Here is a 13729-nt window from a genome sequence, read left to right on the forward strand (position 1 = left end):
TCGACTGTTGGTCGACTAAAAAAATAAAATAAAAATAAAAAAGTATACGGTATATTTAATTTTTTTGTATCATTCCATTTGGGCTGTGGGGGGTGCTTAATGTCTGAAGGAGTCGACTGAAGGCTTCTTGTCCTCTGCGAAAGCATGCAATTGATGGATACATCTTGATATTTGTCTAGTCTAGTGTGTTCATTAGATGGGTGAAATCCTCTTTCAGTGCCTCTGTGCCTGTTTTCGTAGGCAGTTAGCCTCTGGTATGCGTGCCATTAGCGTTAGCCACGCTTCTAGGCCTCTTTTCTTTTGGAAAGAATGATAACAAATAATAATAATAAAAGAAAATTATAATAATTTTTTTTTTTTATTCGACTAAGAGGTTGGCAGTCGACTACGGCTCCTTTCGACCGATTAGTCGACTAATAGGGGTCAGCCCTAAAAAATACATACCAACGAATTTTATTGAAAAAGACCTTACAGATGTGTTCCATAGACTCACAGGAATGTGCATCAGTGTGGATGAAGTCCTCGACATGAAAAAGGTTGGGAATCGCTGCTCTAGAGACATTTTTATGACCAAACTAGGTTCTACCAAATGAGCCAAATGTGTTTGGAGTAGGGATGTCCGATATTATCGGCCTACCGATATTATCAGCCGATATCAGCATTAAAATGTGATATCGGAAAATATCGGTATCGGTTTTCAATTTATTATAATTTTTTTTTTACATTTCTATAACCTTTATTTACCCAGGCAAGCAAGTAAGAACAAATTCTGATTTTATTTATTGTCAAAAGTATGCATAATGTTGTGTTAATTCCACAACAAGAGATATGTAATGTTAATTACCTGAAATTATTCCGTTTTTTGGGGGGGGAAACCCAGCATATATCGGTATCGGTTGATATCGGTATCGGAAATTAAGAGTTGGACAATATCGGTATATCGGTATAGGTAAAAAAGCCAATATCGAGCATCCCTAGTTTGGAGTGAAACAAACGGAGACATTTAAAAGACAGCTCTTCGTACCAGATTTGGTCTTCAGTTTGTAGGTTCTTGACCCCTCCCGCGTGATCCTGAGGTCCACAACAACGGACTGACCGTAGACCTCTGGCTTGTACGCGTCCTTCCCTCTGTTACGCAGAGTAACGGAAACGTCGGCCGAGCTGGGAGAGCAGAGGGATATATATATATATTACCATGGTCCTGGAAGGAGATGGTGCATGGAGCTCCCATCCACCGCACACTAGTGTAGAGCTCCGCAGTTGACTCCACTCCACGCAGCCTGTGTCAGAGGGTGTAGGGCAGGGATCGGCAATAGGCGGCCCGCGGGCCGAAATGGGCCCGCCAGCAATAATTTCTGGCCCGTCAGGTTATTTTGAGAATATGATGTTTATTTTACGCGCAGGAAATATTCACTCGTTGTGACGCCAGAGTGTCTTTTGAAGCTGTATCTATCTATTCATCATATCTATGGCTGTCACTATAGCCAATTGAAATGCTAGAAATGGTCACATGGACTGGGAGAACCAATGGAATTTCACTTTCACTTCCGCGTTTGGGATGCCGGCGAGCGAACGTTTGCAAAAACAAAACAAACGTCTTTGAATAACTTCTTTGCAATGCAACGGGGAAATATGATGAGCCAGAAGAGGAGCCTACAACCTATAAAGCTTATTTTAATAAACAGGTGTCATTCTTAAAATACGGGTTTATCGCAACAGGTAACTCTTGCAATAAGCAACCGGTGACTCTCGCTTGTTGACATGGCAACACGAGCAAGCAACTGTGTTCAAGTTGGGTGGGCATTCAACGCGAGTGGACATTTAACATGTTATTAACATGGATTTTGGAGGACCGAAGCAGAAACAATATCAAGTCCAGGGCAGGGCTGCCTGCATTATGCCGGTGAGTGTTGTGTTTTAATAATAATAATAATACATTCGATGTATAATACACCCGCTGTGGTGCTTAAAATCAAATGCACCCTACTGATCTCGATTTATAATGCGAGCACCTGCATTAAAATCAAATTACTGATCTGTTCATGTGTAATGCACTGTCTGAGAGGCACTTTATAATAGAAAAAAGACAGTGCAAACATGTATATGTCGTTTTTTTTTTTACAGTTAAAAAATGTTCACTTATCATTGGCCCGCCACACAATGGCTTGGGGAAAATTTGGCCCGTGGGCAAATCTAATTGGCGACCCCTGGTGTAGGGCATACAGTAGTGTGGAGGATTGGGACGCAGCTTGTGTCAGAGGGTGTAGGGCGTACAGTAGTGTGGAGGATTGGGACGCAGCCTGTGTCAGAGGGTGTAGGCGGGCATACAGTAGTGTGGAGGATTGGGACGCAGTCCGTGTCAGAGGGTGTAGGGCGTACAGTAGTGTGGAGGATTGGGACGCAGCCTGTGTCAGAGGGTGTTGTAGGGCATACAGTAGTGTGGAGGATTGGGACGCAGTCCGTGTCAGAGGGTGTAGGGCGTACAGTAGTGTGGAGGATTGGGACGCAGCCTGTGTCAGAGGGTGTTGTAGGGCATACAGTAGTGTGGAGGATTGGGACGCAGCCTGTGTCAGAGGGTGTAGGTAGGAAGCATGTTCACCTTTCTCCTTCCTTCACGAAGCCCTTCAGGGAAGAGCCTCGGTTGGTGGCCTGTGCGTTTCCACTCAGGACCACGATGAGAGCCGTCAGAATAGCACTCTTTCCACCTGTTACCCGAGAACACGTTAGGAAAAGGAAAGTGGGAGAAAAATCATCATTCATTTCTCCAATGACCCGATTACAAATATATATACATCATTCGTAAATTATACATAAATCGGTTTTCATACAAATCAATCTTCACTAAGACTTTAAAACGGTGGTGCGGCACGGTCTACGGAGACGCAGAAAAAAGCTACCAAATCCATTCCGAGACTGACTAGCGTCGCGCGTAACAAGTCTCAGTCTCTCTCTCTCTCTCTCTCCTTCAAGTAACGTTACACTATAAAAACGAACTGGATAGTTGATATATGAACTGGATAGCTTATATAAGCCATTCTCCCTTTCTGTATGTGTGTGTGTGTGCGTGCCCGTCCAAACTCTGGTCTTTGGAAAGTACAAAACGCTGCACCTTTGACTACACTACTTGCCTACTTGCTCAGATGCGTATATTCAGAGTTAATTATATTGTTTACACTGCCTATTTTTACTTTTCTACTGTATTATAATTTTATTGCCTGAATTTATGTTTTCTACTATTCATCATCATTACCCTGCCCATACCTGTACATCCCCTCCCCCCGTGCTGCAATGACGCCTGAATTTCCCCAAGGGGATCAATAAAGGAATATCTTATATATTACAAATCAATAACAGAAGTCAACTGTGTCCCCTTATTGGAAACGTTACAATTAAGGCTGTCAAAGTTAACGCGGTATTAACGCCCGATTCTATTAACGCCACTTTTTTTTTTATTTTTTTTTTACTCACGATTAACCCTTTTCTCGCCAATGACGTGTTACCACATCATTCCTCGCCATGCGTAATCTACCAATGACGTTTTACAGCGTCTTTGAGATCAATATTTCAAATTTCTGTCATGGTATTCATATTTCACCCACGGATCCTTGACTGGTGCTGTAGATCTCCGCTCAACTCTCCAACGCTTCAATACCGCCACCTGGTGGCCGATCGGCGAGTTGCAACCGGATGTTGATAATTGTGACGCCGGTGTGTCTCCCTATTCCGTCCGGCCACTCGCTATCGCTCGCGGGACTCCATCTTGACACACTGGATATCGATCCGTTGCCATAACTTAATAAACAACATTATTTGGACGTATATAGTATTATACAACCTGGAAATGGATCGCATAGATCAACATCCCATAATAGCGATCTTTTTGCTCCACGCTCATCACCCAACGGTAAGAGGAGACTGGGGTGAGTTTCAGCGTTTTTGATTATTATTATCCATACAAACTGTTCTGATCTATATATCACCCATACTACATGAATCATTTAACGTCGGTCATTGCATTATAAACGACCCCCCCCCCCCTCCGGTCACCAGCAGATGATGAGTCATGACGTTTAGGACCTTGTACAATTGAATTTTTTTATCTGGTGTCAATCGCTATCAAACTGCATTTGATGATCTGAATGAATGAATGAATGAATGAATGAATGAATGAATGAATGAATGAAAACTTTATTTAACAGATTGCAGAATGGGTACAATACAGTACGGCTCAATACATACAATTGTTAAGGGGATGCAGACCTGAGAAAGACGTTTGTCTTGTTTCCATCAGGGTCCCCCTTGATATAATATAATATATGCATAAGTGGCTATAACTCACGTTCTATGAAATACAGCAGAAAACGATAAAAACATATTTATACTCTAGACCAGTGTTTCTCAACTGGTGGGTCGCGACCCAAAAGTGGGTCGCGGGGCCATTTTGAGTGGGTCGCGGATGTGTATGTAAAAAAAATGAATAAATTTTTTTTTTTTTTTATATACTTTTTTTTTGCACTAGCTATCTTTGTGAAAGTGGCTTCTCAGCTCTGGTCCCGCTGAAGACAAAGCAGAGGAACAGATTGGACATTGAGCATGACCTCAGAGTTACTTTGTCTACAATCACCCCAGACTTTGAGACTCTTGTCAGGAGCAAACAACATCCCCAGTTATCCCATTAGTTCCCTGGGATGTTTAAGCTAAGAAGTCTGCTAAGAAGGATATATTATTTATTATTATTATTATTTTATTTCATTGTGTTTTTAGCCCTAGTTGTACATTTGTTGCAACCCCAGTTATCCCATTAGTTCCCCCAAATTTACTGTAGGTCTGTTATGTTAAGCTAAGAAGTCTGCTAAGAAGCATAATTATTTATTATTATTATTTTATTTCATTGGGTTTTTAGCCCTAGTTGCACTTTTGTTGCAACCCCAGTTATCCCATTAGTTCCCCCAAACTTAGGTCTGTTATGTTAAGCTAAGAAATCTGCTAAGAAGCATAATTATTTATTATTATTTTATTTCATTGGGTTTTTAGCCCTAGTTGCACTTTTTTGTTTTTATTTCATGTTTTTAACAGTGCATGAAAGATTGTGTATTACTGCAATTTTTTTTTAATTGTTTTTTTAAATCATAGTCGTTACAAAATTTGGGTCGCGACTTAATGACTAAGGAAAATGTTGGGTCCCGAGGCTAGACCAGTTGAGAACCACTGCTCTAGACAGTATTTTTGTATGAATGTGTGAATGAAAAAGTAAAACGTTCCTACATCCTGAACGATAGATAATTGATGTTGAATGGGCCATAGTAATGTCAATTTAGCAATACAATTAAAAAAGTTATAGCCCTGCAAAGAAGGTGAACATCTCCATAGACAAATAGTGCTGGCAGAGAGGCTACAAGGATGAGAATAAGCTCCGGCAGATAAAGGGTTAATTTAAGATTATTATTATTATTATATATATTTTTTTAACTAGACTTCACTCAGATGTATTATTGATGCTCTCATTGATACTAGGTTTGTTTCTGAAGTGTGTGTGTGTGTGAGAGATAGAGAGAGATTACTCAGCCCTTGTGTGGGTGAATGTAACAAGTTCCTAACGTTTTCTTTCCCCTATTATTTCATGCACACTTTATTCATTAAATTATTATTTTCTTTTAAGTTATTTTGTGCATCACTCTGTTTTGAATTTGATGCAAATTTGCAATGCATGAGGGTCATCCTTTTGTGTTAAATGGCTGCATAAAGCAAGCATTTGTTGACTCATGTTGATAAGAGTATTAAAACTTGGAACTTGAAAAAGATCTGTTTAAGGTAGATATTTTTTTCAAATGAGATTAATTTGCGATTAATCACGAGTTAACTAAGGACAATCATGTGATTAATCAGATTAAATATTTTAATCGATTGACAGCACTAGTTACAATATATATCCTCATTGTATTTATGCAGATCAATATGTAACACCTTCCCTTTTTAGGCCTTGAATCACCAAAGATATTAGTAGATAAAGATATCCAAGACTTTCTACGCTTGGTATCACACGGTCCTAGGCGTCACACGGAGGACCGCTAAACGGCACAGAAAAAGACTCACTTCCGTTGTTGCCAACTACAAAGTTTACGTTGGGACCGAAACTGCAAGGGCCCAGGAGAGAATGGCACATGAAGTTCTTCAAGGTGATGCTCTCCACAATGCCCACCTCGGCAGCAGTCTGCAGACGAGAACACAGGAGTGGAGTAAAACGGTCTCCCTAAAACGGTCTCCCCTGAATAGTTTCAAGTTTAGTTTTATTTGTCACACATATATGGTACATGTACATTAGAGTGAAATGCTTGGTTCTGTATGAGCCTCCTGAGAGTGCGCTTCATACAGTAAAGAAAAGAGCAATAGCCTCTCTCTCCTACAATAAAAAGAAAACACTACAGCAATAGAAAAATAGTAAAGACCAAACACTGTAAAAAAAATATATACAAAACTAAAGTGTACAAAAATGCAAAAAATAGGTAAATACCAATTTTTTTTATTTTATTTAGAATACATGTCATAATACACACATATGGATTATGTACTTAACTCCCTCGCTACTTTTTACATTTTCTTGGCAGAATTTTAGAGGAAACCGACTTGGAGAGTGTCGTCGGAGAAGGATAGAGAGAAAGAAGCTGAAAACTTTGAACAATGTGTCTATTGTAACATTTAACTAGCCCACCACCACAATAGCACTTTGTCAATGCTTCAGCATCTCAGCAGAAAGCATCCAGTGTACAGAAATAGACTGCCTGCTAATGATCTAGTCACAGATATAGACTGCCTGCTGATGATGATCTAGTCACAGATATAGACTGCCTGCTGATGATGATCTAGTCACAGATATAGACTGCGTGCTGATGATCTAGTCATAGTCTACACCCCTCTCATACGGCCATGTCTTGAATGCAGCGCGGTGCTCTTGCTGGGAGGGTTCCTACCACCGCAGAGACTCTGGGATCAAATCCAGCTGTCAGCGGTACCTCCGGCTTGGTCAGTCGTCCCTACGAACACTATTGTCAGTGGGAAGCCGGTGGGGTATGAGTCTTGGTCGTCGGGGCGCCTGTCAGCAGGGAGGGGATCTGGGGGAGATGGCGTGAACCTCTGCATGCGTTACGTTCTCCCAGTGAAACTCCTCGCTGTCAGGTTGTGGACAGCGACCCCTACAGTTCGGTCGGGGCGCCTGCACAGCGAGGGTAGGATCTGGAGGGAGGTAGTGTGACCTTCCACACGTTACACTCTCCCGGTGAGAATCTGCGCTGCCAGGCTGGCTGCCGGCTGGCTGCACATGTGTCGGAGGAAAGCATGTGACAGTCTCCGGCCTCTCGGACCAACAGTAGGGGGGAGTGCGCAACAACCAGGGAATTGGCATAACGACTAACAGTGGGATGGGAGAAAAATCGGAAAAAAGGGGGGGGGGAAAGATAATAAAATAAATGTCCTAAAAGAACGTGTAGGAAGTAAGCGGTATTTTTATGTTTGTAAAAATAAGTGATCTACATGTTAAAACAATAGCTCTACACTCCCAACAACCACTGATATGGATTGTCTGGTCAGTAAAATGGGTCTCCCAGTCCCTCCGCTCTGCAATAAACATAAAATACATCCCGTTATCCCACTTTATCCAATCAGGAGAGAGAACTCCACGCTGCAAAAACGGTCTGACAAAAAAAATAAAAAAAATAATAACTAGTTTTAAGCAAGTTTGTGCTGGAAACAAGTGAAATAATCTACCAGTGCAGTAAGTTACAAATTTGGCTTGGTAAGATTTCTTGAAATAAGTAAAAATATCTAGGGTTCTCTCTCCTGATTGGATAAAGTGGGAACGTATACCAGAAAATGTATTTTGTGTTTACTGCAGAGCGGAGGGACTGGGAGACCCATATCACTGACCATGTTACTGACCATGTTACTGACCAGTATCAGTGATGGCTGTTGGAATGTAGAGCTATTTAACACTACAAAACACCACGTACAGCATCTTTAATGTCTTTATTTATCGTATTAGTAATCCATCTTATACATAAAGTCAAGTCAAGTCAAGAGTTTTAATTGTCACGGCATACAAGTATGCAATGAAATGCGGGGGGTCTTGCCCGCAGCGATTGTGCATAATACAATAATAATAATATATATATAAACAAACATGTTTGATCTACAATAATATCTGATGTAAAGTGCTGCAGGTTTTCAGTATATATTCCACTGCAGGCATGAATGAATAAATGTCAAGTCAAAGTGAAGAAACGAACCCTCTGAGACAGCTGGGAGTCTTGTTGAGTAGGACCGACAACATCATCATCATCCTCCTCCTCCTCCTCCTCCTCTCCCCCGGGTCTGTCCCGTTTGCTGGGGGTGTCGCTGGACGCTTTGTTTTTCCTCTTGGACATCTTGACTGGACAGTGTAAAGTAAAGACAGACAAAAGACCTTAAACAGCAAGTTAACGAGAACGGACCAAGGAATAACACTAACGTTAGTAACTTAGGTAAAGTCGAGATCTGGACTAACCGTATTCATAGTATTCGACGACAGACTGACACCTTGTTTGCAAAGAGGCGATTGTAATGTTAATCAAATATGTGCAGTGTTTCCCATTAATTACCTAGATTTGTCCCGCCACAGTTGTATAATGAAACCAATTTTATTTTTATTTTTTAATATAAAGTTTGCCAATAGGGATGTATCAGTAGTATTGGCAGTGGTAGTAGTCATAATAGTAATTCAGTATATATTTTTATTTTATAAAAAATAAACCAGTTCAACTTTTGCTTCATTTCTTTGATGGCTCAAACGTCTCCTCGAGGCGCCCCAGCCGTTCCATGTATTTGTTAAATTCCACCACCAGCACACCTGATTCAACTAATAATAGGGCTTGTTAAGTTGAATCAGGTGTGCTGGTGGTGGAATTTAACAAATACATGGAACACGGCTGGGGTGCTTCGAGGAGAGGATTGGGAAGTCTAGTCGATTTTGAGCACAAAGTTCATCATAGATCTAGCCTCTTTATTTTGGTCTCAAAGTGCACCAGATTGATGCCTTTAACTTTAAAATGTACCAAAAAAAAATAGTCTCACTAAATCCTGTGGGAAACACTGGTTCTAAACAGTGTGGAAGCGAGCACCGAGAACGAGACTGCAGCAAAGTCGTACGTTTATATTAAATGTGTGCTTCTCAGTGTTTTAGCCTGTATGAAACTATTATTGAGTAGTCATAATTTGTGAAATAGTTTACTCAATAATGCTTTGGAACAGGAGATTTTTGAAATATCAAGTCAAGATGATATGCTGACCAGTTTGCTCCGATGTCTGACTGAGGATGAGAAACGCTGTTTGCTCGTCATCCAAAAACATTTACATAAATTAAGTTTATGAGTAATACAAACGTTTTGGATTGATTGTAAACTATTTATATAGTTTGATGATGTAAAATCAATTTTTTTTGCACTGTTGGTCGCTTATTTCACACTATTGAATACCATTGATCTTAATACTTGTTGCTCTAGATGTGGTGAAGAGTGATATTTGGGTCACAATATCACTGATGACATGTGTGATGATGTTGATGTGCAGCGCCAGTGCTGCAAACTGTACGCACAGGCCAATATGCTGGCACGGACATTGTATGTGTACAAACAATGTAAAGATAAGCCTGTTCAGAGCCTATTGTAATGTCCCCACCTTCCATGCTCTCGTTCCATGTGTCGTTTATTAGAGTCAAAAAACAAGATAATAGGTGCCATTAGTGATGTAAAACGAAGTGATACAAGGTACTCCTCTGAATAAGGCATCGTTTTCAATGTTGAAAACGATGCCTTTATGTATTTTAACCTGTTGTTGCCGGCCTTGTTTCTTTTGTTATTGTATTCTTGTTGTTTTGTATAATGTAATATGGACCTTGAGTCTGAAATAAAGTCTTCATCATCAATATATTTTCACCTACCAATTGAACTAGCTTGCAGCAATTTAACTTGGCTATATCGCTGTGCGCACGTGGCCGCTGGCTAGAATTGAGCAAAATTATGTATGGAACCGACAAGGCACAACGCTAAACGTGGCTTGGGGGGGGGGGAACATGCACTTAGAATCACCAGAAAGGATTTCGGAATAGTGAAATGCCATGTTGACCTCAATATTTTCAAAACAAATTATATGAAAAGGCTATTAACTTATGAAATGAACGAGAATTTGATAAAAACATGTAATAAAAAAACGGAGCTCAACGCATACATTTGATCAGTAGAAATCCGTTTGTTTCCCCCAATACCAAGATGGCGGCGGTCTCGTGACGTCAGAGTGTCAACATTGAACAGAAGAGCTGTGTTCAGCCATATAGTTATGATGAGGAAGGATAGTAGTGGGACCTTTCAGCTCGCTATATGGGCTATTGTTCTTGTTGTACAGGCTGTATACATACATGTACGCTACGCTTTGCTTGATATTATTATGATCGTAGGTTTCCTGCTCGCTGACGTTAAGTGGTAACGTCACTGACTACAGCCAACGGTGTCAGCTCAGCTGGCCAACTGCTTGCTTTGTGCTAAACGGGGCTAGCCAACTGTTAAACATAACACGTACGTCTGAACATGTAACGTTACTATAGAACTATATCAAATAAGTGTACGTACTCGTAGTAATATCGTTAGTTAGCTAAAGAAAGGGCTACTTGCCTGATGGTAAACCACCACTCGTACTAACTAACTCCGCGTGCAATATTCACAACAATTCTTCTTCTTCTTCAATGGGTTAATGGCGGGTCGCAACCACAGAAAGACGCATACCGCCACCTACTGTACAACCCAGCAACTGGAGCGGATAAGGCAAGAAAACAATAATACCCAACAAAATACCCAACCCTAACATCACCACCCTATACAAACCTAATCAAAATAAAACCTAAACACAAACAAAATAAATTAAATAAAATTCAAATCCTACCCCCCAACTACCACCCTGTTTCTATTCTTCTCATCTCGAAAGTCATGAAAAGAATTGTATACGATTACGAACAGGTAGAAAAGTACCTCACAGGAAAAAAATTGAATCTTCTAATTCCAATCTGGCTTCAGAACATCCCACTCCACTGACACATGCCTTCTCTATTTGAATGACCACATCAAACAATGAATGAAAACAAGAGGTGGACGCGGGCAAATACTGCGGCATGGTCATGCTGGACCTACAAAAGGCCTTAGACACTGTCAATCACTCCATTCAGATTGACAAGCTAAAAGCAATTGGTTTTGATAGTCTATCAGTGAGCTGGATGCAATCCTACCTGGAGGGGAGAGAACAGATGGTGGAGGTAAATGGTACCCTACCCCCCCCCCCCCCCCCCTCCCAGTGAGCTGTGGTGTTCCACAAGGAAGCATACTAGGACCACTTTGATTGATTGATTGTAAACTTTATTAACAGATTGCAGAATGGGTACAGTACAGTACAGCTCAATACATACAATTGTTAAGGGGATGCAGAGTTGCAGACCAGAGAAAGACTTTTGTCTTGTTTACATCAGGGTCCCCCATTTTCAATTCATCATAACATATATTATGACATACATGACATACAGATAGACAGTACTGCTACATCTATACATTTATGACATACCAGATTTGCAAATACAGTACTGTTTGTGATACAAAAAGAGTCCAGAAAAGAGAGTATATACATTTGACGTAGAAACTGTACATTGGAGGAGGTTGGGTAGGTGGCGTGCATACGAAACCAAGCCGCATTTCTCTGTACAACTGTACAAGCAAAACTGTACATTGGAATATTGACAAAACCATACTTGGTAATTTACTGTACATTGGAGGGGGTTGGGTTAGGACATTTACAGGGGCCAGTTTCGAATTGCCACCCGCTACTGTTCCTAATTTATGCAAATGACATGTCGTCAGCTTGTGACTGCAACTTGTTCCTGTTCGCGGATGACTCAGCTCTGCTGGTCTCTGACAAGAACAAGTTACAGGTTGAAAAAGCCCTCAGCTCTGAACTCTGCAAAATCTGCACCTGGCTCGCTGACAACAAACTATCATTACACCTGGGTAAAACAGAGTCCATTCTCTTCGGTTCAAATAACAAACTCAGCAAGGCCGACGGCTTCTCAGTTACAGTGGGTGACAATATTGTCACAAGGAAAGATGAAATTACATACCTAGGTTCCATCCTAGAGGCAAATCTATCCTGTGACAAAATGGCATCCAATGTAATAAAAAAAAGTCAACCAATGAACTCGATTCTTGTACCGGATATCCTCTCTGGTAAACAAGAATACCCTGAAGACTCTGGCAGGAGCACTCATTCAAGGGTACTACGACTACCCTGCAGAAAGCACCTCAAAGGCGATAAAAACAAAATTACAAACATCACAAAACAAACTGGTACTGCTTGACCTTACTCCTAGAACCCACCTCACCCCTGCCCACTTTGACAACCTGGATGGCTTAGAGTAGACGACAGAGTACAGCAACTTGCAATGGGCCTGGTCTACAAGATACACTACACGACTAAGGTACCCATGTACATGTCAAAAAAAACTGACCCAAAGGTCAGTGAATACCACGACCACAACACCAGAGGGAGCTCCACAAATCATGTTAAACCCAGATTCGGCTCAAACAAGGGACTAAACACGTTTCGCAATTATGCCACATCAATGTGGAACGCCCTACCCACAGCTGTAAAGGAATGTGAATCACTACCCACTTTTAAAACCACTCTCAAGGAGCACCTACAGGAGACTGCAATTCGAAACTGGCCCCTGTAAATGTCCTAACCCAACCCCCTCCAATTTATGTCCTAACCCAATAATACACGAGACCCTCTTCTTGGGACCAAGTAGGTTTCGTCGATAATGTACAGTCCCCCCCCCCACCTACCCAACCTCCTCCAATGTACAGTTTCTTCATCAAATGTATATACTCTCTTTTTTAGACTCTTTTTGTATCACAAACAGTACTGTATTTGTAAATCTGGTATGTCATAAATGTATAGATGTAGCAGTACTGTCTATCTGTATGTCATGTCATATATGTTATGATGAATTGAAAATGGGGGACCATTATACCATATTATTATTATTATTATTATTATTATTATTATTATTATTATTATTATTATTATTATTATTATTATTATTATTATTATTATTATTATTATTATGTAAACAAGACGAAAGTCTTTCTCTGGTCTGCATCTCCTTAACAATTGTGTGTATTGAGCTGTACTGTACCCATTCTGCAATCTGTTAATACAATTTTCAATCGATCAATCAATCAATCAACCAATTGAAAACACAAACCCCAAAACCAAATCACAATCCAAGAGCGCTCGATGTAATTACGCTGGTCTTCTTCTTCTTCTTCTTCTTCTTCTTATTCTTATTGGGGTTTTACGGCGGTCGGCGACCATCTGATTGGGGCATTACCGCCACCTATCGACCCGGGGATCGGGCCAGTCTCCAGGCTCCCCTCTCTAACCCCGAAGCTAACTACCTAACCTACAAAACAACTTCTTACAACCACACTATTCCCCATCCCCGTCAACCTCCATCTACACTATATACTATATACCCCACACTCTATGAATCACGTGTATTCAACTTTTCGATCTAAATTCAAACTCTGACCCTGTCCCTCACACCCTATCATACACCCCCACACTTCTCAAAACCCCCATCACCACCTTCGCCTTATCTCCCCCT

At 40.9% G+C, this 13729-nt stretch overlaps 1 protein-coding gene across 1 annotated transcript in view; it reads right to left on the reverse strand.

Moving 5' to 3' along the window:
* Window positions 1-8417, reverse strand: part of LOC311228411 (structural maintenance of chromosomes protein 6-like) — a gene marked incomplete at its 5' end in the record, with an annotated part of 73856 nt that extends 65439 nt beyond the window's left edge. Inside the window, 4 exons of the mRNA XM_084314319.1 lie at window positions 1025-1161; window positions 2600-2705; window positions 6094-6211; window positions 8280-8417. Of these exons, the coding sequence (XP_084170445.1) occupies window positions 1025-1161; window positions 2600-2705; window positions 6094-6211; window positions 8280-8417 (499 nt within the window). The remainder of the gene's footprint in view (window positions 1-1024; window positions 1162-2599; window positions 2706-6093; window positions 6212-8279) is intronic.
* Window positions 8418-13729: the final 5312 nt, after the last annotated feature.

The sequence above is a fragment of the Notolepis coatsorum genome (assembly GCF_963971535.1).
Source record: "Notolepis coatsorum genome assembly, chromosome: 5".
In the NCBI taxonomy this organism is placed as follows: domain Eukaryota; kingdom Metazoa; phylum Chordata; class Actinopteri; order Aulopiformes; family Paralepididae; genus Notolepis; species Notolepis coatsorum.